This window comes from Ambystoma mexicanum, chromosome 6p, assembly GCF_040938575.1.
Source record: "Ambystoma mexicanum isolate Mex_15411 chromosome 6p, UKY_AmexF1_1, whole genome shotgun sequence".
Classification (NCBI taxonomy): domain Eukaryota; kingdom Metazoa; phylum Chordata; class Amphibia; order Caudata; family Ambystomatidae; genus Ambystoma; species Ambystoma mexicanum.
The window spans coordinates 62564055-62590826 of record NC_090935.1 but is presented as its reverse complement, the minus strand read 5'-3'; the positions used below and the strand labels follow the sequence as shown (position 1 = coordinate 62590826).

Here is a 26772-nt window from a genome sequence, read left to right as displayed (position 1 = left end):
GGTGGACGACGCACTGGAGACCGCGAAGAAGGATTTCGACACCCTACTTTAGACCAGATCTCAAGGCCTCCCAATAAGTGAGGATTCGACAACAAACGCTTTTTTCGACGCCAACGTCAACAACAGCAACAACAGCAACAACAGCAGTACACTGCAGGCAACTGGTCCTCTACTCCAGTGGCCAATGCACTCAGAGGACAACGCTGTGGCAAGGGTAGAGGTCGGGGCCCCACTCCCAGAGTGGGAGGGAATAACATCAGACTGCTGGGTATTGTCAACTATAGCCCGCGGTTACTGCATAGAATTCAGTCCGTCCCCCACGTACGGAAGGTATTTATTCAGTGTACTTCCTTGTACCCAAAAAGGACTTAACCATGCGCCCTGCATTAGATCTGCACCCAGCGAACAAATTTGTCAAACATCAAAAATTTCGCATGGTGACCTTACAGGAAGTAATCCCCCTGCTTTCACAGGGAGATTACATGACAACACTGGACATGAAAGATGCATACTTTCATATTTTAATGTTGCCAGCGCACAGAAAATACATCAGGTTCATGATAGAGGGCAAACACTACCCGTTCAGAGTGCTACCCTTCGGCATAGCGTCAGCACCGAGGGTATTCACGAAAGTACTGGCAATGGGAGCAGCCCACCTACGCAGGTTGTCCATCCAAGTATACCCTTACCTTGACGATTGGCTCATAACAGGGGATTCTTACGAGACATGCTTCTCAAATACCCAAAAGACTGTAGACCTTTTGTTCCAACTGGGCTTCTCCATCAACGAGAAGAAGTCCAGCTTAGACCCAGCCAGATCAAACAATTCCTAGGGGCTCTAATTTGAACAAAGGACGGCCTCATCTTTGTCATGATGCCTACCCCCGAGGACCCAGACCAAGTCCAGCAACCCCAGAAGCAGGCATCAAGTTATTCTAAGCAAGCCCAACAACTCCTGCTAGGGGCTATTGGGTGCAGTCCTGGCGCCATAGGCGCCAGGCTCATATGGAGAGTCAGTCCTGGCGCCATAGGTGCCAGGCTCATAGATTAAAACTTACCTGATGCAGACCATGCTGCAAACTCACCTAATGCAGACCATGCTGCAAGAGCTCCAAGCCAAAAGAGGCTTGGAAGGGACTATTTTTTTTACTCGGGTGGGGCTGGGGAGTAATACTTACCTGGGACTACTTTGGAGGCTATTTAAACCACGCCCGAAGAGCAGCTCACGCTTCGCGTTATTCTGCATCCAGAAGCGTAACGCTCACCGTGCCTGCAAGTCTGCATCCAGTCTTCTGCCACGCCCGCCTCGAGTCTGGAGCTCCTAGAAAAAGGGAGAAAGAAGGAGAAAAGGTTAGAACAAGAGCAATACCTTTGATCCTTACCTGAATTCCCGATCCATCGCGCCTTCGAGCTCGAAGAAAGAAGCTATTTTATGCGTGTCGCCTCGCCTGCTGCAGTGCCGCGCTGAACTCGCCTGCCTTTGCAGCATCTTCACATTCCACCGCATCCTCCTGCATGTTCCCGCAGCACTCCGGCACCTAAGGGGAAGACAAGAACAGCAAGATGAGCCAAGGGAATACACAGAAGCACTATAAGTTACCCCCCATAGACTTACCTGATTTTAACACTGGGGGTACTATTCCTCTTCACGAGTCTGCACAGCTTCCACTGCATCCTCGCCGAACCCCGGCCCCTAAGGGGAAACAAAAGGACAGCAAGGTGAAACAAAGGGACAAACAAGGGGAAACCTCCTCACCACAATAGACTTACCTGATTTTACCGCCGACTTCATACTTTCTCTCAGAGCCTGAATAAGGGAGAAAGCAACAGGTTACATATTGACATTATTTTATCGAACTGTTTTGGATAATACAAATCCTTACCTGGATATCACCGGTTGCCACGAGGAACTCTTTGCTAGGGTCAAGCTGCAACCTGCAAGGAATCGGACAAGAGTGAAAGTCAGACATTTGAACTCTTACAAACTACATACTTACGGCGTCTTGCCGGGAATCTCAGAGTCAATATTGTTCTGGAACTCACCAATTCCTTCGAGCCAGTGAAGCAACTGGTTATCTACGTGCCCCTGCGCTCAATGCAGGATGGAGAGCTCATCTTTCCAAACCATCAGGTGAGACTATAAGAGGGGACATCAAAGGTGATCAGTGGGGAGAACAGTGGGAGTGGGGGGGGGGGGTTTAACGCTCAACTCCACGGGTGGTTAATTCCCTTTCTCCATTTGCATAAGAATATTCCTACGGGCCAAGCAAACAAAGCCAGGTGTTCCAGTCCGTCATCTCGGCACTACGCGCCACATTGGTAGAGACCACAGCTGTCCAGTTCAGATCAACGCCCCTGTGGGAGCCAGGTGAGCTTAAGTCTTCCCCTCCAACGAGAGGGTCCAAAATATGCTGTTTCAGATCCCTCAATATGTGGCCGGTCGAGAGGTGACGGTACGCAAAGCAATGCGTTTGCTAGGAATGATGGCGTCATGTATATATTTGGTACCTCACATGCGCCTGCGGATGCGCACAATGCAAGAGTGGCTCAACAGCCAGTGGTGTCAGGCCAGCGGACAATGGGACGATCTAGTGGTGGTCTCGCAGGCCTTGGTTCTCTCGCTACGGTGGTGGTCGAAGGAAAACCTTGGAATAGGGAAACCATTTGCCACCCCCGCAGTGGAAGCCACTCTAACCACAGACTCATCCCTCACAGGATGGGGGGGGCGTCCAAACACATAAACTTGCTGGAACTTCTAGCCGTCTTCAAAGCACTGAATGCTTTCCAGACACACCTGCAAGGGAAGACAGTGATGGTCCTCACAGACAGCACCACAGCCATGTACTACCTGAACAAGCAAGGGGGCACGCACTCTCCAGGATTGTCCAAGCTGTCCAAGAACATCTGGAAGGGGGCTCTCAAACACAACATGTTCCTGTTGTCACATGTACCAGGGGAACTCAATCTGCTAGCAGACGAACTCAGCAGAGACTTCCCTCTGCCTGAAGAGTACGAATGGCGGTTACGTGAAGACATCGTCCTCGACGTCTTCACACAATGGGGATTCCCAGAAATAGATCTGTTCGCAACTCTGGAGAACTCCCAATGCCAAGATTACACCTCCAGGTACCCCCAGAACTGATCCAAGGGGAACTGTCTCTGGATAACATGGTCAGGGAAATTTGTTTACGTTAACCCCCTCTCCCCCGACTCCCCTTTTCAACAAAATAGTGCACAAGATGCACCAGGAACCAGTCACCATGATACTAGTGGCCCCTATGTGGGCCCGGCAGCCATGGTTTGCTCACCTGTTGGTGATGTCTCTATCTCCACCGGTGAAACTACCCTGCCCGTACAACATGCTATCACAGGACAGGGGCAAGACGATACACCCATGCCCACAGACCATGAACCTAGCAGCCTGACTCCTGAGATCATAGAATTTGGACATTTACAGCTCCCTCAAAGATGCATGGACATTCTTAGGGAGGCTAGAAAACCTAACACTCGTTACTGCTATTCTAGCAAGTGGAAGAGATTCGTCATCTGGTGTAAAGGTAAGAGCATCAACCCCGTTGACTGCTCTCCCACACAAATTATTCTTTACCTGACTCACTTATTAGACTCGGGATTAGTCTTTAATTCTATTAAAGTTCATCTAGCTGCACTTTCCGCATACACCACTTCTCAACACAGTGTCATGGTGGTAAGTCCCAGTTATTAAAGCTTTCATGGAGGGAGTAAAGAGGATACACTCTCCTATAGCTAACCCAGCTCCCGGATGGGACCTAAATGTGGTACTTACCAGGCTTATGGGCTCACCCTTTGAACCCATGCACAAAGCAACCCTTAAGAACCTCGCTCTTAAAACTGCTTTCTTAATAGCTATCACCTCCATTAGGAGAGTGTGAGCTACAAGCGCTCTCTATACTAGACCCCTTTGTAACAATTCACAAGAATAAGCTGGTTCTACGCACACATCCTAGGTTTGCACCAAAATTTCTTTCTAAATTCCATGTCAACCAGTCAATAGAACTACCAACGTTCTTTCAAAACCCTTCAAATTTGGGAGAAAAGAGCATGCATACACTGGAGGTGCGCAGAGCCGTCATGTTTTATATGGAAAGAACTAGACCTCTGAGAAAGTCTAATCAGTTCTTTGTCTCGGTGGCAGCAGGAAGAGAAGGAGATGCAGTTTCAAAATCCACTATATCTAGATGCCTTGTCCAATGCATCACTAACTGTTACACTCTTGCTAAGAGAGAACTACCCTTCAAGCCGAGAGCACATTCTTCTCGAGGCACTGGGGCTTCCATAGCATTAATTGCAAATGTCCCTCTTGAGTCCATTTGCAAAGTGGCAACGTGGAGTTCTGTACACACCTTTTACAAAACACTACTGTCTAGATGCCCACTCTAGATCTGATTCCCAGGTGGGACAAGCAGTATTAAGACATCTTTTTTCTACTGTTCCTTCACACAACCCACCTCCAACTCCGGGTACTGCTCGCTAGTCTATGCACAGCATGTGATTCTAAGCAGATTAACAAACATCAGAAGACATTGCATTACTACCGTAAAAGCATTTCCGATGGTTGTATCTGCTTAGATTCACATGCGCCCACCCTTCCTCCCCGCTCAGATGGAAGGAAGATAGACATCCTTTATCTCTCTCTCTCTTTTCTGTACTCACTCACATCTAATAGGCTCCCTCAGTACAGACAAAATACAAACAGAGGGACCTTGACGCGTGAGGGATTGTGGGTACAATGCACGTCACTATAGGGATAGTGTTACAGACACGCCTTGTCGACGTCCCCTTTTCGACTACGAAAAACAAAATGCAATACTCCGCAGTGACCACTGGATGTCGGACTATGCACAGCATGTGAATCTAAGCAGATGCAACCATCAGAAATGCTTTTTTCGGTAAGTAATGCATTGTCATCTTGCTTTTCCTGCTGATATATCTGGGCGTATCAATGTTTCCAAGTTGGTACTAATTCAGGGCATGTTTAACCAAGGCCATAACCCTAGACCATAGATTCAACTTTATGTAGTCTTTGTCCTTAATGGAAGGCATTGCCCAGATTTTCAAGATGTCCGTCTTTGTTCAAAAGAGAAGGGCCTCAGGCCAGTTTTGAAGCATGATCCGATCCAAGCAGAACTCAACGGAAGAATTCTACAGATCACTGCCAGGGACGTGGATCAGGATGGTAAGTCTGGATGTTTGTGCAGAAGATGGGGCGAGGGAGGATGAAATATATTTAGGCAGCCTTATGGCATAAAAGAAGGCAAGGCAGTAAGCAGTAGGGCTGCTGCTGATGCTTTGCTGGTTCTGCTGCATTCCAGAAGTGCGCCTCAAGCCAGAGCGTGCTAACTGCTTATAATCTGCTGAAATAACCCCTTCTGAGTCTTTTGCAAGTAACCTCAGTCATCTTCTTAGTTCGCAAAGAGAGGACACATCTCAAAGTGTATTGAGTAATTTGTAGAATATGTTGTGGAGACTATTGGACCAGATGCGCAGACCGCCGTTATCCAGTGGAGGAGTGTTGAGCAACCGCCAGTTACTGAACAATGGGTTCCAGGACTTCACTGCAACAGGTGGACTTAAATCCACCCGGTTGTAGAGCAGGATTGAAGTGCGGTAAAGGCTTGAAACTCAGTGGTAGGAGTGGTGGTATTTAGTGGGCAATAGCTGTGAGTTGATGTTAGTTTGTACGTAGATCCATATTACTCTCACCCATTTCTAGATCTAGATCCAATCTAATCCCTTATCCATGTTATATAAGGTGTAATTCAGTGGGGGGCGGGGGGTTGGAGTATTTGGAGTGAGGCTTGGTTAGAAATGCAGATAGTGTAAGAATTGGGGCCAGAACTGTGGTTACAGTACGGTGCTAGTTAGGTGAGGGGTTGCGCTAGACGGAGCATTAAAGGGTCGGAGGTCATGGGATGGCCTCTTCATGGATATCACCATCAAGAGCGAGCATAACGGTCATGTCGGGGGTTGGCCTCAATCCTAGGCCTCAATCCGCGGAGGTATGGCAGCATATTGCTAGATTTCCTATTTTCCATGTTTTTAAATTGGAATGTGAAAGTTGCCATGTATAGTGTAAGCTGAAGTCCTGGGTTGGACCGCTTTAATTTGTTGTAGGAAATGTACATTTAATGCTCCCATGTTTCCACTAATAGTATCTCTCTAACTCTCGTCACTTCCTTGTCACTCTTTTGGCTCTTTCCCCTCTGTCCATCTGCCAGTGATCTTTGCTCGTTTTCTATGTGAATGTGTGCTCCCGTCTCTCACGTGCCGCTTATCCCACACTATATTACCTATGCCTGTTCCCTTCTGACCATCAGTTTCCTCATATCCTGGTATCACCTGTCTTTTTACCTTTCAGAGGGTTTGTGATGTTCTTTACTTTTTTCCCTTTCCTGTGTATCTTAAACTTTTAGGCCATCTCTTTTTCCTCTTAACTTTTTGTTCTGCTCTTTCTTGATCCCTGTTAGGGGAGTTTTCCTAAAGTCCTACTGACAGTAAGACTTTAGTAAGCTATCCCAGTGGTTTGTAGATCCCCAACTCTTAGTATCAGTATGTACTACCTCAGGAGCTTGGTAGAGGAAGATGTGAGCTGTAGTTAAGTACACTGAACCTTAGTTTGACAAGCACACCAAAGAAATTAGTACACTAATTATGTATGGATTATATTTAAACCAGAATCACTTTAAATACTTTAGATGTTTACACTTGAACACTTCGAAGTACTTGAGAATACACTTCAAAGGAAACTTTCACTTTTGTGTTTGTTTGCAGTTATATTTGTAGCAATGTTAGAAAGGGGTAAGACAATGTTATCGTATTGTCGGTTATTACGCACACCTGCATTTAAATTATTACGGTACTGCATTTACTCTGCAAACACATGCAGTAAAGTCACTTAAAGGGAGAAAAATTGTTAGTTAGTGTAACATTAGCCTGGTTCAAGGTTCTAGAGATGGTGCCTTCGCCCAGCAAGTCTTTTAAGTCCAAAAAGGCAACCCTAGGTAAAGGCAGTTTGGAGAGGACTTGACAAGCAGTAGAATACAAAGAGATCCTGTGGCCTGCTTCCATTCTCTAGTGTTATAAAAGCAGCAAGTTAACAACTAGCAAGGGAGTCATTTAAAAGGACTCGATGAAGGGGCACAAGTAGCGGCTTGAGTCTGAGGTCAGCGGGTGTTACCCTGGGCAATTCTAAGTGCACTCCAACGCTCTGGAGCGACTTCTTGGAATTGGGTAAGCAATACCTTTTCCCCACAGTACCTTAAATTAGAAGAAAATGTTTGAGCTGGCTGTTCCGTCATGTTGCAGCTCTCGACCCGACCTCCGGATTTCTTGGTCGGATGACTGAAGGCAGGACAATGGACGGGGACTCTCAGTAGCAGTCTCGAGGGAACACCTGTGGCAATGACTTTCAGCAACTTCTTAGTTCACTCTGCGGTTTTGGCACCTTTTCTGCAGCACCAACAAAGGACACAGATCGCCCGGTCAATCTTCTTCGCTTCCTGCAGTCCCACACTCTGATGAGGGGGTCTGGGCGAGTTGGATCAGATCTCTGGGGTGTCCTTACGGGTTCAGCAAAGATTTGGATGGATTTGGCCTTTCCACGACGATGCTCGAAATGGGCAGCAGGTCTCCTGGTATTGTGGTTCCGCAGCTCTGGAAACACCTAGAACTTCAGGAGATGGCTCAATTTCAAAGCTTGCTCCCACCAGCCAAAGGTAAGGAGGAGTCCTCTTCTGAGCTCCTCTGTCGCACAGAAAACTGGATGAGAACAGCAGTGGTCGCTTCACTGTGTTGCAAAGGGTCTGCAGGCCTCTCCGGTCGTCTTCGGTTACTTCAGCTTCCAGTGGTCGACATGCTTTTCACTCCAGAAGCCTCACCTTCTATACAGTTCCAACACAGACCCCTCTGCAATCTCTCTCAGCATTTGACAGAAAGGGGTGTTTGTCCAATCAGGACAGCCAAACCCCCTGTGGGAGCTGGTCCTATTCAGGCACTCAGGCAGAGAAAGGAAAGGGGAGGGGGACTCCACCCCCAATTCCGGCCTGCCCAGACACTCTGGATCCTATGCGGAAACACCCAAGGGATCCCGCCAATGGCAAAACACGCACACAAACCTCCCCATACCAGGGCGGTAGAAGAAGGGCTAACAAAGAACCACCACGCTAGTAATTGCGAAAAAAGGGATGCCTCAAGTGGGTACTTGGGCGCCGCTATTGACATAGCCTGTGGTACAAACACTACACAATAGTTGATAGAACACGTCCACTGCCACCAGCCATAACTAGGAGATTGTCTATATGATTAAAAAGTCACGGGTGCAGAGAGAAGGGGGATACTAGGTATCCCTTGGGAGTGTCCAATCTCCGACTATAGAGTTTTGGGAGAGATTCTAAATATCACTCTATCCTTCAGAACTGTATTTACTTGAGGATAAAAAATAAATCTTAAAGGGGGTCCCCAAGAGTCCCCAGGAACACTGCCCATAAGGAGCTGTGTGCTGCAGTAGTAAAACACAGATGCCTTTAAGAGCTATGGAGCAGACAGACTCCATAGTACAGGTAGAATACAACAAATAGAGTTCCAAAAGACAGAGCCCACAAGAATGAATGAGTGGAAAAAGGCTCCTCTCATTCAGGATTGAACAAAAAGGTCCAGAAGTCCAGCAACAAGTGCTTGGGGTCTCACTAGGAGATGGGATGAAGCATAATAATGATCCATCTCCCTAACAATCCCCATTTTCCTTCTCTCCCTATTCTTGTCTTTCCCGCGGTCTGTCCTGCTTACTGTTTCTTTATTTCCAGAGTGCACTATATTGTGCCATTGCTTGGCTTTCTTTTCCATTACCTTGCCAATCTGCTTGGTTGCCTTCCGCTCACCATTTTACCTTCCACTCACTCAGGGGATTTTGAGGTCTACTAATCTTTTTGTGTCTCTTCATGATCTAGTTTTCATAGGCCTGCGTTCGGATTACCATTGTGCAGCCTGGAAGCTTTCGGCACAACAACATCCAACTCCTCTACAAGTTTTACAGACGCAGAACATTGCGACCTGCATTAATGTGAGGTAAGCTGCTTCCATCACTGTGGGAATCTCCGGTCAGAGGAACCACCCCACGCCCTCCCTGAAATGGTATGCTATGGCATTTATAACGCACATAGGGTCCAGCTCACAGCAGAGAAACGGCTGGATCGGGCAGCACAGAGGTTTTAATACATAATTCCCTTTCATTCTTCCATGATGAAAGGCAAATTACTGTCTGTTTGTCTGTGAACCGTTTGGACGATGTTGAGTATTGTTGGGCTTCCTGCAAGTAGGCTCTTGAATTCATTAGTACAAATATACTACTGGTATTTATTATACAAACACTCAAAAACCAAATAGCCTTATACACACAAGTGGTATACGTGAAAACCAAATAGCCAACAGTCACTAGTTGGAACGCAGCTTATGTTGATTGTGGCAAGTCTGTGGATTTTGATTGATGTATTGCGCAAAGGGGAAGCTGTGTTTGGCGAAATAATACACACATGCGCTAACTGGTGGCTATTTAGTTCAATATTTGGTTTTGACGTACACCATGTGTGTGTAGAAGGCTATTTGGCCTTTGAGTTTTTCATGTGTTTGTATAAATAAATTACTTTTACTAATGAATTCAAGAGTTTGATTTTCATAGCCACAGAGCGCATTGTAGTAGGGGAAGCCCCTCAGGTGAGTGTTAGTCGTTCCCCCAGCATTTTGCTCACTGTTGTCATTTGTGAACCGCCCAACCTTTGCTTTTGGAAATAGCTGTGTTAGTAAACTCTAGGTTTGGCGTGTGGGCCCATAACTCGGCTACTTTTTGACCATTCTTGCAAGTAGTGTTTGAAATGTAATGAAGTAGTGTGGGCACAGCCTCTGCCAGAAATGTTTGGCAGCTTCTCCCTTTCTGCTGTCCCTTCCTCTGGTCTTTACCCCGTTGCTGGGGAGTTCCATTGCCTTCTGTTATTGGCCACAGTGATTTACTCCCCCAGCATTCGCAGTCTCTGATGCTACATCCCCTAGTCCAGGGAGGTGAGAATGAAACTCATGCTGTCATCTTGGATTTCCTTTCCAGGTTCCTGGGAGAAGTTTGCCCATAGTTTGGTTTTCTTTGATCTCTGCTTGCCTCAGAGACTCCATACAAAAGATACAGTTTTATTATGAATGTTTAAGTGGTTGTATACCAATTGACCTTGTCACAATTGACCTTGGGAGAATTGACCTTGGGAGAATTTACCTAATTTAGAAGGTCAATTAGGGCATATATACGGGGGCAACCCCTCACCCAATCCCCTTATAATATTTATAATCCAAAACCAACACAATACATATATAAAAACTAAAATATTATAAAGGTCAATTGTGCAGAAGGTCAATTAGGACCACTATAATTAGCTCAATTGTGCAAAATGTCCATTGTAAAAGGTCAATTTGGGTAATACCGTTTAAGTTACTAGAGAGAGCACTTCTCCATACTTGGGTTTGGGGATTTGAACAGAAACTCACACCCCAACACCATTTCACAGTAGGTCCCATTCATTCTGATTCTGAGCTCATCCCCCAGGAAATGCCCTTAAAAGCTTCATCTGTGGAATCGATTTTAGCCAGGCAGGGATGGTTTCTTTGCCTACCTAACAGTCATAGTAGGTGCAGAACGCCTACTACATTAAACAGCAGTAAAACAGAGCTAATGATCGTAGGTAGCCCTTATGCTCTCTTCCTCAGTTTACTATGTTAAACTACTGTCTCACTTGAGGCCACATATATCACAGAAAAGTTCAGAAACCATTGCGAGAGCGATCATAGGGGCCAAGTTGGATTACTGTTGTAGCCTTCTGTTGGGCACCAGCAAGCGGGTCTCGCATAGACTACAAGTGGTTCAGAACTGGGCCGTGAGAGTGGTAGTGCGGTGCACAAGGCGTGAGCACGTATCAGAGGCCAGGCGATCGCTTCATTGGCTTCCTGTGGAATCTAGAATTAAGTTTCGAACACTGGTAATGACCTTTAAATGTAGAATGCTGTTGATGCCTCCATATCTCCAGTGCTACATTAAAGATGAGGAAAATACCAGACTCCTAAGGTCGGGATCTCAAAATCTTTTGGAGCAACCTAGATCAAGGACTTCCAAGGCAGAGAAACGGTGCCTTTGCTTTTAAAGCGCCTAGCTTATGGAACCAAGTTCCAGATCACATGCGCAGCAGACATAAAGGTTTCTGGCAATGTTAAGAAAGATCTCAAAACACTTCTCTTCACTTGAGTTCTGCTCTAGTGGGTATTGCCATAGTAGGCAAACCTTCCCTTTCGGACGGTCCTCTCACCAGGTTCAACGGGTATATAGAAGAACTTTAACCAGTGTTGTAGGTCATTTATCATCCCATGTTGTTTTGTGTCTTATCTGTCTGTCCACGCCTTCATGCCTGCGGGTCCACAGTGGCTATATAAATACCATGTAATGTAATGGATAGTGTCATTTATATTGCATTTGCCCACAAGTAGTACACTGTACTGCATTATACCAGGGTGCTCAAATGCTATGGTCTGTGGTCCCAACCCAATTTCTCTGCACTTCCACAGGACTTGACACGCTCTCTGGGTGGATGAGAGCGAGTGGAGTTGGCTGTTCTGGCTGTGGCCACGTCACCTGCTGTGGAAATCCACCTGTTTCGCAGCCCCAGCTCATATGTTGAATGGGTTTACGTTCTGGGTATTTGGGATGCGGGCCTCGGCACCTGAGATCACAGGTGTCGAAGAAACGTTCATTCACACAATCTTAATAATACTGGGGTAGATTGGTAAAGGCCTTTTAATAGCAGCAAAGTAAAACTGGTAAAATGACAGGTTTCCATGAAAAAAATCTACATGCAGTTCTTATTCACTTCAGGCTACATTCAAACCAATGAGAGGAGCGAGTTCTAAGGTGATCATTAGACCATGCTTCCTGCTTATTACACAAACTTCTCTTGGCAGTGGAGCCCACATGGTATTTGCAGCTTGTGTTTTATTCTAAAAGATGTGCAGCCACCTGTCCAGTTTACTGCACAAAGCTGTGTCCTCCGGAATCATCCTATTGGCTTTGCCCGGCTACTATACCAGCGTTCAGATTGGTTTGCTTCATAAAGCGGTGTTCAGACCATCACCTTATGACATGAATTTTCTGCCTTTCTGCACCACGCAGGTAAATGTTGTTGTTCAAGGCCCTTTTTCAGATTACGCCATTTAATACAAATGTTCCCCTAGATTCCATATTATCTTTGATGGTGAAAGTGTTAGGAAAGTTTCTCTTTTTTCTGTTTACTTCCATAGATGTCTATGGAACTCCCAAATGTCTACTTTTGTTTTTAACTGGTCCTGATTTTTTTAAGGTAATTAAAGCCTTTTTGCTTTACTTGCCTTGCTTAGCGCATCTATTTCGGGGAGACTGATCAGTCCCCGTTAGGCGAGTTTTCCTAACGTCCACTTGGAGGTAAGACTCTATAAAACGATCCCTTGGTATACAGGTCCCCAACTCTTGCTAGAAGGCTCTATTACCCAAACGATTGGTAGGATGGCGGAGCAGCCAGGCTTACCTCAGGAGGCAGATGTGAGCTGTAGGTATGTACACTGAACCCAGTCAATTCAATAGTCCAAATAAACTCTTACGCAATAAGTGTTATATAGAAAATATACCTTTATTCTGATATACACAAGCAGGTAGGTAAATACTTATTTCAACTAACCAACACACATAGGAATTAATAACAATACTTTTCACAAGTGACTGCTTCAATAGTTGCTTGTGGTTACGATTTTTACAGAGAATGACACTGACAGTTCTACCGTATTATCGGTACTACTGCGCACTCGCATTGATTTACAGATCAACAGTAATTTCAGTCATTCAGTAAAGTCACAGCAGACAAAGTCTGAAGGAAGTGAAAGAGGTTGTTCACACTCTAGCAATTCTTCACTTTATAGTAACACTTTTCAAGGCTTCTAATGCTTTGTAGATCCAATCCAAAAGTCAGTGTAGGAGTGGAGCATAATTCTTATGTAGCAGTAGAAAAGACAAAGCTATAAGTTAGTCACTTAAATAAAACATTTTTTTTTTATTGTTTTATTGCTTAATCATAGGTAAACCTTTAACAAACCTCAAATAAGGGTCCGAGAAACCAAGAGTCCAAAGTTCCTCTACTAAAGTATTATGTGAGTTCCAATCGGTTTAGTTATCCCTCCAATGGAAGCCTTTTACCGTAACAGATGCACCCAGTAGTCTTTAGGGCTCCTATCTCTCCTCCATTTCCGTTTCTTCCTGGTCCAGATTTAGGGATTCGACAAACTTTAGTGCGTCAATAGTTCGACCCACCTTATCCGCTGTTAGAAGGCGTTCCCAATATTCTTCTTCTGTTTCCATCGTGATGTTGTTTATATAGTTGCCCAAAAACGCTAATCGCTTTGGTACCAGAACCGGACATGTTAGCATCACGTGTCGCACTGATTCAAGTTGGTCCTTCATTTTACAGAACCTGCAGAACGCTGATGCTTTTTCAATGAGCCGTCTTCTCAGCTTAACCTCTCGGGAATGCCAGGTATTTAATCTACATCGTAATAGCAGATCTCTATAATGTTTAGATGGAAATTTCTGAAGATATGGTGGGAGAATATTTAATGCTTTGCGTTCCCAGACGATGTTGTGAGCCCAGTTTCCTGCCAATTTAGTGACCTGGGTTTCCTCCCAGTCTTTTTCCCGCAGGATTCTTTTGGCCTTGTCAGGATAACACTTTAGAATTTCCAGTGAGATACCTAGATCTTCTAAGGTATCCTCACATCTCTTCTTCCATTCTTGAAAAATTATATCTTCATTGGGCATACCAGGTCTTGCTAGAACATTAAATGGCTGCGCCGGTTTGTCCAAAATACACTTCCGAAATAATGAAAGAGATTTCCACACCGTGATTGAGACCATAGATTGAAGTCTAAGTTCCGATCTTATCAGAACTAAGGGCAGTGAATTCGGAAGATGTAGGATCCTTCGCCAAAAGTAGGCCTCGCACAGATTCCAGCTTTCCCATCCTAAAGACAGAAGTGCCTCTGCTCCATATGTTAACACTGCAACCACCTTTTGCTTATAAAATGTGATAATTGGCTGCAGTGAAAATTTTCCATATCTATAGTGCAGTAGGATTCCTTGATTAGTTAACGCTGCGAGTTTCTCTCGAATAAGGGTGTATTGTGCTTGTTCATTGCAATTTTTATTTATCGTAATACCCAGGTAGATGGAAGTATCCACTTCTTCAAGTTTCTCTTGATCCAGCATCCATATCTGTCGTTTCCCTGCAGGTTTTTTTCCACGATTCGATTTCATGCACAGTATCATTGATTTCTTTACATTGATTTGCATGTCATTTTCTTTCAGGTATTTGTTGAAAGCTTCAATTCTACGTTGCAGACCAATAGGGGTCTGATCTGCAAATACCGCATCATCTGCGTATAACATCCACGGGACTTCCATACCGTTCACTTTTGGAGGGAGCGCACGGATCCTTTCTTGGGATGTCTTCATATCCGCCATATAGAGAACAAATAGAAAGGGAGCCAGAGCACATCCTTGTTTGATTCCCCGAGTGGTATAGATTTTTCTAGATAACCCTCCATTAGCAGTAATTTGGACCTGGATTGAGGTATTAGTATACAGCGCCTGGATTGCTGCCAACAGGGCGTTCGGGCATCCCCAATTTCTCAATTTCGACCATAGTCGCTCTCTATTGATACTATCAAACGCCTGTTGAAGATCAATAAAAGCCAGATAAGTTGTTGCATTGTCTTTCAAAGCCTTAGCTTTCAAAAGGTTTAACAAGAACAGGTTTAGAGATGTCCCCACCCCGCTTATAAAGGCGGTTTGTCTTTCATCTAGGATGTTGATTCTTATGGCCCATTTTTTTAAGTTCATTAGTAGAATGGCCGCAAAGAGTTTCCCAATAGAGTCTAACAAGGCTATAGGCCTATAATTTTTGGGGTTAGATCGATTCCCCTTTTTGAAGATCGGAACTATATACGCCTCCGTCCATGTTGATGGAATTTGCCTTTTTTTTGCTATTTTTTTGAAAAGGGCATAGATCAAATCAGTCCAATCTCCGCAGTTCTCTTTTAGCTTTTTGTTGGAAATGCCATCCGGACCAGTTGCTCTGGAACTGCTGAGCTTTTTAATAAGCATCCGTATATCTTCTTTGTCGAATTCAAAATCCCATGCTGAACTCGTATTTCTTTTTTCTGGAGGTGTACCCATGGTTTTCCCCTTAAACAATGCATTATAGTGCCGATACCAGTCCTCCTCTGAGACTTGATTTACACCAATTGCCGACTGATTCAGGTCTCTATTATTAATTAAGTCCCAGGTACTTCTTGAGTTGTTGGTAGATAGTGCCGCCAACATTTTTTCCGCGTCTCTTTGAGTTCTTAAGAAGCGGGTCGAGCGCAGCCAGTTTTTATAGGTTTGCCGGCATTTCCGCAGGAGAATCTCTTTCACTGGGGAATTTTCTTTTTTAATACGTTTAAGTTCTGCTCTATATTGCTTCCTTTTAGTGACCACAGAATCATCGTACGCATGCTTTCTTTCAATTTTATTCACTTTTGCTGGATCATACTTAACTACAAAAGCTTCCAGGAGCCATTTATATTCTACTGTCTCATCGCCTTTGTTACCCGCTTCTTTAAAGTCTTTTACTAGCTTCGGTATAACTTGATTTTTAAGTCTCAGACGGTTTCTTCCCCAGGATACTTATGTTTCCTTCCATTTTTTCATCGATGATGGTAATGTGATATTCCATGCTAGTTCAGTTCTCAAAAGGCTGTGATCGCTATTTGCTTGTTTGATTATTGTAAATGTTTTGATCCAGGGTAGCGTGTTGTTTCCGACAAAGCAGTAATCTAAACAGGCCCCTGTTTTACCGCTATGCCATGTATTCGCACCCATTAGATCACCTTGGGTCTGACTATTTAACATCCTCATATCACGAGTACACATTTCCTTTGTCCAGAGACTTTCTTTACCTCGTAGATTTTCTATATCTCTTATTTTACCTTTCTTGTCAAGGAGTTTGATATTCAGATCCCCATTTAGTAAGATTAGCCGTTCTTTGTCTTCAATCATAGATTTATCTATTGCATTCATGATGGTTTTTAGATAATTTTTCTGGTTCGGCATATTTTCACTCCAATAGGTATTAATTAGAGTCATCGTCGTCATTTTTTTTTTTTGGTGATTATTTGTCATGTTCTCAGAATTCTCCTTAGTGTCTTCTTTAAGGTTGATTGTTAATATCTGCACATAGGGATTTGGGATCACATGTTCCAAAACTTGTAGTGACGAGTCCAATTTCTTTAATACCATGAGTCCTGCATAAGGTCTACCTCTAGGGCCTTTCTTAGCCGGTTTAAGTAGACTTCATAGCCTTCACACATAGGTGCTTCACGCAGCCACGACTCCTGGATCGAAATTAGGTCGTAGTCAGCCAGGAAATCACTTTCCTTAGAGAATAAGTGTTGAAAGCCTCGGGTATTCCATGAGGCACAGGAGACCGATCTTTGCTGGGCCTCCTCACTCTATTGCTTCTTCTTAGTGGTGCTCGTATTCTTTGGTTCCGGCCGCTCATTCGCTTTCAGGCCTTTTTTGTTCAATGTAGAATTACCCTTCTTTGGGTTATCCGAGTTGTCCACCGTAAATCTCAGATTTTTCAAATTCTCATCTGAGAACTTCAGCGAGGTGGCATTTGCTTTCTGAGATTTAGTATCACTCTTTATTTCCACCTCCTTCACTTTGTCACTTAGTTTTCTGGGCCTTTTCCCCAATTCCTCCATATCTCGTCCTTTATTATTGTAGTCCTTCACCATATATTTTTTATTATTGCCGTCCTCCCTCCCCACTTCCATGGGTCTCCCTTTGCCCCTTGTTGTTTCTTTTGGATTCTTCAGTTGACTACTGCAATCTACGTCCTCCAGTCGATAGCCCTTTTGTTTAAGGCAATCTTCAGCCTTTAGGAATTTTTGTTTTACTTCCTTTGAGACGAGATGTAATATTACTTGATCCATCCTGCCTTCTTTTGGGAATTCCACAATTCTTATATCGTCAGCTGAAATCGCTCTGAGCGCTGGAGTTTGTTTGCATAGAGACATCACGTAGCATCTATTCAAAAGGACCTTCCTCGGCCCCTTCGATGTAGTTCCCAGTTTCACAAAGTGGTCTTTGGAGGAGGGTGTTTGCTTATCAGTTAACGACTTTCTACTGTTCTTACTGCCCATACTATCTTTTTCTCTACTGTGACTTCTTTGTTTTAGACTATGCTTCCTTGGTTCAAAGTGGACGGTTTTTCCCTTATGAGCCAACTCCCTCCTTTTTTCTTCTAGTGTTTTAAACCTCAAATATTCTATTTCCATGTCATAATCATTCCAAGGCGAAATCGTACTTTTTTCTGTTTCTTCCCTAGGTTTACTAGATCGATCCTTTTTCTCAGTCTGCTTGTCCTTCAGATGGCAATTCAGCTCGTCCCTATCCCAGTTGTCAATTGTTTTCCATTCTGACGGCGTGATGTTTCCCCACCCCTCTTCATCGCTGTTATTTGAGAGAAGTTCGATTAAATCACTCAAAACTGCTGATTGTTCCAAGTCCTCCATTTTTTCATCTGCTGATGCTACAGATGTTTTAGACGCAGTTTCCCCCTCGGCTTCTATGCAATCCAAGACACCCATCACCAGTTCTCTTCTTGGCTTCTTGGTACACTGTGGGTTTTCCCTTCTCGGTGGTGTTCTTAGATTCCTCAGGAATGCTCTTGATCCATTCACCTTTCGTTTAAGTATTTCGTTTTTGGTTTTTTCCCCTTTTCTTTAAAATTATTTGCAGGCAAGGTTTCAGGTTGATGTTCCTTGGATTTATTACCCGTACCTGCAAAGATAGCAAAGCTCAATTGCTCTTTTATTGGTGAATTGTCTTGTTTTTGGCCCTCCTTACTGCTCGGGGAGATAAGAATTACATCTCCACATCGCTGTTCTGGTTCGATGGGCTTAGTGACTTTTCCTTGTTTCAATTTCATTGGCCCGTTACCTCGGTTAGGCTGCTCTACAACTTGCAGGTCCAATTTACTTTGTTTGTGCTGGGATCTCATCCATTTACAGTCTTCTAATACTGCTTCCATAAGGAGTGATTTATCACTAGCGTCCCTTCTGGCCAAGTCACCCAAACGATTTTGCCAAGTCTGAGTTTGTTCTGCTTCTTTATCTACTCTTGAGTTTAAATTCTGTAGAGAGAGACCCGTTTGCCGGTTTGCTTCCTTAATTTGCAGAATTGTCGTGGTTACCTCTTGGACTGAATCTTTAATGACTTCATATAGTTTCAGAAAAGGAGCCAGCGAAATATTCAATGAGGTCATCACCACTTTTTGAATATGTTCACTGTCCTTAGCTCTCTCGATTGCACAGGCCTCACTGATAAGTTGTATTATTTGATCTTTTTGAAGGAAAGCTGGCAGTGTCATTATCTCATCCATTATCGAGGTCTGTGTCATTTCCGATGCCCTATTGTGATCGTTGTCCATTGAATGTCCCTTAGGGTCTTGATGTCTCCTATCTGAAATGGATTTGATTTTCTCGAAGTTGGTCTTTTCCAGTTGATTGATGGGTGACTGGGAGTTCAAGGTAGTCTCCACGTCATCCATCATACAGGGTCCCCCTTTGGTTTGATCCCTGTCCAGAGCGGCCATCCTCTCATTTATTAGGGAAAAGCTTCTCCTTTTTTCCCTTTCAATTTTCCCCGTCAGTATCATGATATCATACTTGATTTTATTTGCCAGGCTTAAGTTAGTCAATTTTATAGGTGATTGCATCAAGTTGCTGCTAGTCCCCGGAGTACCTGGGAGGGTCATCCCTTCCGTTTCCATTGGACCTCGCTTATCTAGGCAATTCTGTGGAGGGTAGTTCTCATTACAAACTGGCACTTCAATTGATCAAAGTGCCCGTATGTACAACCCCTCTCGGTGACTTCTTTTCGTTTTGAGTCTTGTTGGGCTACCTGGTTTCCATCTTGTGTTCTCTGAATACTTTTGACCTTAGTTGAGGGAACACCGTTATCTTCTCTATAAGGTTGAAAAATGTCAAAAGTTTCTAAATTTGACCCCCTTAGGTTCAATTGTGATATTTTCCCCTCTTTGACAGTTATATGATCGACATGGGCTTTTTCCCATTGGTCCATTTCATGATCTTCCCAGTGATCTCCAAAGTCCTCAAACGCTTGAGGATCCTTGCTCATGTAATTGGGTGTTTCTCTCTCCACCTCCAGATTATTTGCTGATTCTCTTGGTAATTTAGGGGAGGTACTTATACATGGCTTTTCCCCAACCTCTTGTGAGCCTACCATACTTACCTCAAGTTCAATACCTGTTTGATTAGATCTTTGTATCGGGTCATCACCTAGTTCACCCGAAGAGGGGGTCTCTTCGCTAGGAGGTCCCGGTAACGCCTCTCTCACCTCTAGGTTGCTTTCAGGAACCTGTCCTTCGATTATTTCCTCAAGTCCCATATTGTCTAGGTTATCCAAGGTCTCCCCTGGTCTATCTTCCAGTTGGAGATGGGGCTCAGCTGGGTTCATAGTGTAATCATTAGGAGGAGTGCCTCTCTCACATTGGTGGTTTCCATCTGGCTTCCCACTAAGGTGCGAACATCCCTTTACATGATCTAATGACCTTTTGAGTGTTGTAGGTTGAGCTTGACTTCCGATTGTCTGGGGTGTTGGCTCCCCAAGTGAAGGAACCGTACAGGCCATTGGTTGAGTCGGCGTATTTGGTACTAATAAGTGTCTAATTTTGATCTTATAGGGGGGCTAATACTCCCCATGTCTGTAATATCCCCCACAGAACCGCTTTTTCGCTTTTTACAGAAAGGTAGGCGAGTCTGTATCATCATTTGCGATTTTTGGGGATATTCATTACTCTGTCACCCCTGGGAGTGACGCCAATCTTTGCCTTACCTGCAGCCTTGTTCTCAACCCCATCTCCGGCTTATTTGGAGCTGCAAGGAATGATTTCATCCCAGCAACTATTTTGGTGGGGATCAGGTGTAGGGGTATGCGCAGTCACCACGCCACCAAACAGCCACACAACAGCCGGCGCCCTCTACTCCTATCGGGCTCAACGCCGCGAGGGTGCGCTGTCTCTGCTTTTGTGGCAGAGGATGTCACGTGAGCGGTCACGTGAGCCACAAAGCTCCGCCTCCTCCAGGAAGCGAGTAGTAGTCTGTGGCTGCCTGTGGGTGCGCGAGTGATGACTACTCCCAGCGCTTACTCCAGGCACAGGCGCAGCGTCCTGCAGCTCCCAATGCTCGGGAAATACGCGATTCAAGGTTCGTTTTCAAAAATGAGAAATGCGCCGCTCGGCAGCGCTGTCTCTGCTTTTGTGGCAGAGGATGTCACGTGAGCGGTCACGTGAGCCACAAAGCTCCGCCTCCTCCAGGAAGCGAGTAGTAGTCTGTGGCTGCCTGTGGGTGCGCGAGTGATGACTACTCCCAGCGCTTACTCCAGGCACAGGCGCAGCGTCCTGCAGCTCCCAATGGTCGGGAAATACGCGATTCAAGGTTCGTTTTCATAAATGCTTAGCAAGATAACACAAGTTATAGGGACACTGCAAATAACTCCCTAGTAGGACACAAGCTGTCAAGCATGGGCCAGAGGTATGGGTGGACACCCAAACACCTTGTAATACACACCAGTTACACTGGAGCGACTCGTTGACTTAAGGTAAGTTCTGTCTTTAGTCCACAGTACCTTTGGTTAGAAGAATTAAATGCACCTGGATTCTCTCCTGTGCAGCAGCAACGGACTCTGTTTCCTGATTCCTCGGTCCGGTGACGAGAAAGGATGGACTCTTAATGGGTGGCTACGCTATGCAGCCCGAAGTTCTTTCCCCTCTTGGCGCTTCGGACGACGAGGAATCTGCCGGCAGACATGGCTCCGATTTGGAAGCTATCGACCTCTCAGCGGAGCCTGTGTGCTCCCAGATGCCTGTCTCCGGCCCCTATAGGCCACCGGCACTGTTATAGGGAAATCCCACCCCAGCGACAAGGGCAGCCACACACCACATGTACGCAAGCACACAACCGCTAAGACCTCTTCGACGAAGAAGCGCTCAACTCCTGCAGGACTGTCGAAGGTTTCAACGCCCTCCACGCAGCTGCATTTGCGGCATGCGACTGGGCATCCTTTTGGAACGAGCGTTCCCTCTAAAAAATCTTCTGTTGCTGACCTGCCACACAAGGACACACAAGCGCCAAAGGAACCGACCGCGACTTCAGGCATGTCGAAAACCTTTATACAGCCTCCGAAACTTTGCAAAAGCCTTTTCATAGAACATTTCGGCAGCAAAGTAGTACAAGAGTATACCCTATCGTATAGAGGACTATTGTGAAGCCCCCCAGACCCTCTATAAGGCCTTATTAGGAAAGTATCCCACATTTGAGGAGACCTTTCCTCCTGACATTCAGCTTCTTCTCTATGGACTAGGGAAAGGTATGAGCAATACATGGACAAAATGTCCATTCATTGACTTTTAGACCTGTATATTATACCCAAGAGACCTAGGGAAGTGGACTCTTGCCCCATCCCCTCTAAATTGCAGAGACTCCTCACCTCTGCACAGGGCCTCCTCTCAGGTCCCAGATGATTCAAACCAAGAGGAGCCTTATGACGAGGTTAACCCTTTTGATCAGGACCCTGACTGGGACCAGGCGGAGGATCAAGATCCTTTCTTTACACCGACGCATACTGTCGACACATACGTCATCGATCTGGATTCCCCTGCTAACGCTTCTCAAAGGGAGTCCTCATCTGTGGATGACCAGATATTCAATTCTATTTTAAAAAGAGCAGCTGACTATTTTAAAATTGCAAGAGAAGACTCCAACTAGCCAAGCTATCCCTTTAATTAATTTTATAATGGAGTGCCTGGCCCCTTCTTTGCTGTCCCCATCTCTGACACAGGCAGTTAACCCCTGGGTGGAGAAATTATTTCGCCCATTGCCCTCAGACTCCCTCTACGTCAGGGGTCATGCCACACCCGACTCCTTAGTCGTTACATCCACTCATTAAAGGTCAGGGGTACCTATGTGCTCAGCAGAATGCCCTCCAGACAAAGACTGTAAGAAGCTTTACGCCCTGGGCAAGAGGGTCACCGCCTGTGTGTCCTACTCGACAAGGTTCGCAAATCACGGCACGCTGTTGGCAAGTTACAGTGATGTCCAGTGGGGCCTAGTGCTGGAGGGTCTTCAGGACCTTCCAGGGCCCACCCGATGACGTCTGCTGGCGGTCGTGGCTGAAGGCAGACAAGTAACCCAAAGCATACTAAAGAACATTCTGGACTCAGCTGAGACCACTGGACGCACCCTTGTGCAGGGTACCCTGCTTAAAAGACATGCCTGGTTAAGAAACTCTGGGTTCAAACCTGAAACTCAGGCCTCTCTAATTAATAAGCCAGTGGATGATTCAAACCTTTTCGGGAAGGCGGTTGATGACGCCCTAGGGACGGCAAAGAAAGCACAGGAGACTCTGAAATCATTTGGCCAGATAATGGCTAAATAGTTTCACTAGCGTGGAGGCTGCAACTCATGCCGGTCCTTTCGTAGCCAATCCTTCTCCTTCTCGCCCCAGGAGCAATATGACTCGGGAAATAACATAGACCTCTTACACCTTCTGTCTTCTGTACTCGCTCACGCTGACTATAAGGCTCCCTCACGGCAGAAAAAACACAACCAGAGGGATCTCAACGAGTAAGAGATTTTGGGCACACACACGTCACGTTAGGGATAGTGTTACAGTCACACCCATGTTGACGTCCCCTTTCGATCTTCGAAAGAAAGATGTAATACTCTGCGATTTTCACTGGATGTCAGACTATATGCATAGCATGTAAATCTAAGCAGATGCAATCATCAGAAATGCTATGAAGGTGAGAAATGCATGTCATATATATGGGTACAGTACACGTCACACTAGGGATAGTATTACTAAACACGCCCTGTTGACGTCTGTTTTTGAGTTTCGAAAACAAATCTTGTAATATTCTGCAACTTCCACTAGATTTCAGACTATGCAAAGCATGTGAATTGAAGCAGATACAAGCACCAGAAATAAGATTATGGTGAGTAATGTATCCCATATCCATCCCTATCTATATTAGTAAAATTAAAAATGTGTGGATTTGTGGCGTGGCGAAACGTTGCTCCTTATACAATTCCAGTCTGTTTCACCAATCTGCACCAAATTTTGCATATTTGCCTCTTAGGACAATCCTGACATTACTGGCTATATGACATTTGGACACCCCACCCCTTTTCCCCGGATTTCAGTACTATCACACATGAGACGGTTGCCTGAAATCGGCGAAATGTCAATATGGTCGTAGAAGGACCGGTCCAGACAAGAGTAACAAAGAAAACCACGTTTCAAGGCCCTCGGATGCACGGTTTTCAAGATATTTGCACCACAATTAACTGCACCACGCCAGGGTGAGGCGACGGGTGGAGAGCGAGCACAGAAGGTCCCAGTATGCAGCAGCGCACCAACTCTCGCCTCCCCCAACGTCTGCTCCGGGGGTACACATGTGCTCATTCTCAGTGCAGTTTACTTCACGGTGCAAAGCACATCAAGGGATAAGCAAATCGGAACATCGACCTACAGGATGATTGATTTTCAACAATTGATGAGTGTTATCGTGTCTGTCTACAGAACCCGATCAGAGAACGGGTACTTTTTCTAGTATAATATATTTGCAGTCACTTTCTGTAGCCTAATGATTTTCTTTCTCTCCTTATAGTCCGCACATCCCTGGGGAGCTGACTGTCTGCACAGAGAGTGGATCCATGTACTTATGGAACGTGGAAGTGGGGTAAGAAGAAGCATCTTGGATGCCCGGCGGGAAGTTGGGAGGTAAACGTCCTTATTCACAGTATGCCATGCAATACTGGTAATGTATAGCAATATCATTCCGGCACACATGCGCGCTCTGTGTATTTAGACGCGGGTCGATGGCATGTCTAGTCTAATCGGGTCATCTTTTGGGCAGTGTGCTCATAAAGCTCATAAATATAATCCGGTCTAAAAGGTCTCATCTCTTTTTGCAAGGGCTTATCAGGGGGGGGGCACCCAGTGCCCAAAAACAGATATTGTGAAGTCAATCTAACCTATTGAAGCGGGACACATGCGTTTTGTGAGCCCATATGCATAGAATACCTGATACAACTTGTGGTTTCTTTTAAGGGTTGGTGGTGTTCCCCAGTTTATAACACGTTGCAGCCAATAGTGAAATAGTGTGTATGGAGTGGTCCACAGTGTACAGAGATCAAAGCTGTGGGGTACGCTGCGACTTGGCAAACTGCAGTGAGTTGCCTTGGTATTATGGCGAGTTAGAAGAAGGACACAGACTCTCATGTGACATGGTATGGTTTAGTTTATTAAAGTAAAGATAGGACGACTAACTTTCCCCATAACTATGGGTGATCCCTGCCTACTTTACTAACTACAGTGCTCGTTCGTCAGTCGCGATTGTCCACACAATATAAGTCTGCTCTCTAAAAAGTACCCTAACTGACCCTACCACTAAAAGAAGAGTAACTTAAATCAGGAGAATGGCTCCCTTCTCCTGAGGGTACTGCATGTACCAGTACTTAATACACAATACACAGATAGTCTCCTGTGACTTCTCAGATTAATATTCTTAACTCCTGCAGTGGGGAGTTGACCCTGCTTTCTTCCCTTTTGAGGGAATATGATTTAATTATAAATCTTTCACTCTCAGAAAATCGCAGTTCCACTTCTCTTGGGTCACATGCTTTTGTGTTTGGGTTTTCACTTATATTTATAATCATCCCTTTCTTAAATTGTTCTAGTACAGGATAGCCAGTTAGTTTTCCTCTTTCCAAGTTTTATCCTGAGCCGAGAGATTCATATTGCAGGCATTCACTGTACAAGTTTTAGATGGCCACATATGTATTACGTGAGCTTGTGCTCCTTGGGTTTGTATAGTTCAACACGAAAACAGCTGGTTTCTTATTTTCACAAAGCCGGCAGTAATCAAGGAGAGAGGGAGAGAAAAGCAACCTTGGCAAAAGGATACTCGTTCCAGGGCAGGCAGATTGTCTAATGCAAAGCTTTTTCTCTTATGAATTTACCAAAGTGGGAGTTTTGTTTTTGACATTTTTAAACAAATTGCTTTTTGGTGGCCAGGGGGGCAATGGATATGGCTGAGATTATAATATTACCCATCTGAACATGATTGGGGAATATGAATATGTTTCTAATAAGAACAGATTACTGGTGTGGGAAGATGAACAAAGACCATGCCTGAATTAACTGCTTAAAGCAGGCGTTCATGGTCTGCCAATTCTACCTTCTAGCTTGGCTATCCCTGCTCTGCTCAGGATGTATCACAAATTGCACATAACATAGCTTTCATTAACCATAGAACTGTCCTGTCTTCTGTCTCTTCCCAGCCTGCAGCGTGTGCGTCAGGAAGAAAATAACTTGTTCTTTCAGGATCACTCTAGATGGCGTTGGAGTGACTTTACCGCCCACCCTCGCGTTATGACCTACACAGACAGAACCGGCATGGAAATAACGGATGTTCGAGTAAGTTCCCCAAGGGTTCACACAGTGATGTCAGCTGAGTGACCTTTACTAGAATAGATTTAATGATGTTTGCGAGAGTGCACTGAGTGAAAATGTATTTAAATGTGCAGCACTGTCAACTCCTTTGCTTTGAAGTGCTATTGATGAAAGTGCAAGCTTCTTAAAGCTTTGTGAAACTGCTCTTGCTCCCTGTTAACCACTTCCAAGTCATACGGAGATGAGGATATTATATACAAAATGAAATGGAAACCTGCCTTCCCGTGTGGCCGCAATCTCTATAAGGGGAACCGATTAGGGGTTTGCAGGGTTTCCTGATCTTGGGGTCTAGTTACATGACTGCTTCTAATCTTGACATGGTGGCTGGTGATTCACCAATGTTACTATGTGACATGTGTTCCGTGGACGAGGTGATCCAACAGCTTGGTGTCGGTCCAGTTATTGCAAAGGTTGTCATCTGAATTCAGCACCAGATTCCACACTGTTCCGCCATCGCGGACACCGTTAAACTGAACCGGTGCAGTATTCGCCAGTGCAGTGATTCCCATCTCTAGTCTGAAATGGAGAGAAATAAAGATCAGAATTTAGATGTAACCCATTTTGCATCTGATGCAGCAAAAATCAATTCGATCAATGTTATTTGGCGAAGCTCCTAATGTACATGCTGGCTCTATTGCATTGTACTCATGTGCTCAGGGAGTCTGGTTATGCATGTGTTATGGCGGTGCAAAAGGGTTCTGAAAGGTAGTCGTCGGGGGAATTGGGTTCATACTATACCTTAGTCGTTAAGCTATAAAGCTGCTGAGAATCCTGGGATATGATGAAGTGTTGTCCGTTTCTCTAAGCTTAAGAAGTGTATTGTTGATGTTTTTCCAAATAACTGTACCTAATATGTCTGCTATTCTAGATTACATGTTTATAGTAGCAGTTTGCCATTTATATAGCACCTTTATACCATTAGTATGGCCTCAACGCGCTTGTTGTGGGAACGCCCTTGGTATGGGAAAATTGTCAGAAAGTAATAGAATGCCTATGTGCATTTGGGCAAGGTAGGGTGTTAGGTGGACTGGCTGAGCTCTGGC

The 26772-nt window shown here is 44.9% G+C and overlaps 1 protein-coding gene across 2 annotated transcripts in view; it reads left to right on the top strand.

Moving 5' to 3' along the window:
- The window catches only part of TAF1C (TATA-box binding protein associated factor, RNA polymerase I subunit C), a 273406-nt gene that overhangs the window by 132904 nt on the left and 113730 nt on the right, over positions 1-26772 (top strand). For both annotated transcript variants that reach the window (XM_069626742.1, XM_069626741.1), the window contains 4 exons: positions 5090-5215; positions 8985-9102; positions 23883-23954; positions 25558-25693. In XM_069626742.1, coding sequence (XP_069482843.1) covers positions 5090-5215; positions 8985-9102; positions 23883-23954; positions 25558-25693 — 452 coding nt within the window. The remainder of the gene's footprint in view (positions 1-5089; positions 5216-8984; positions 9103-23882; positions 23955-25557; positions 25694-26772) is intronic.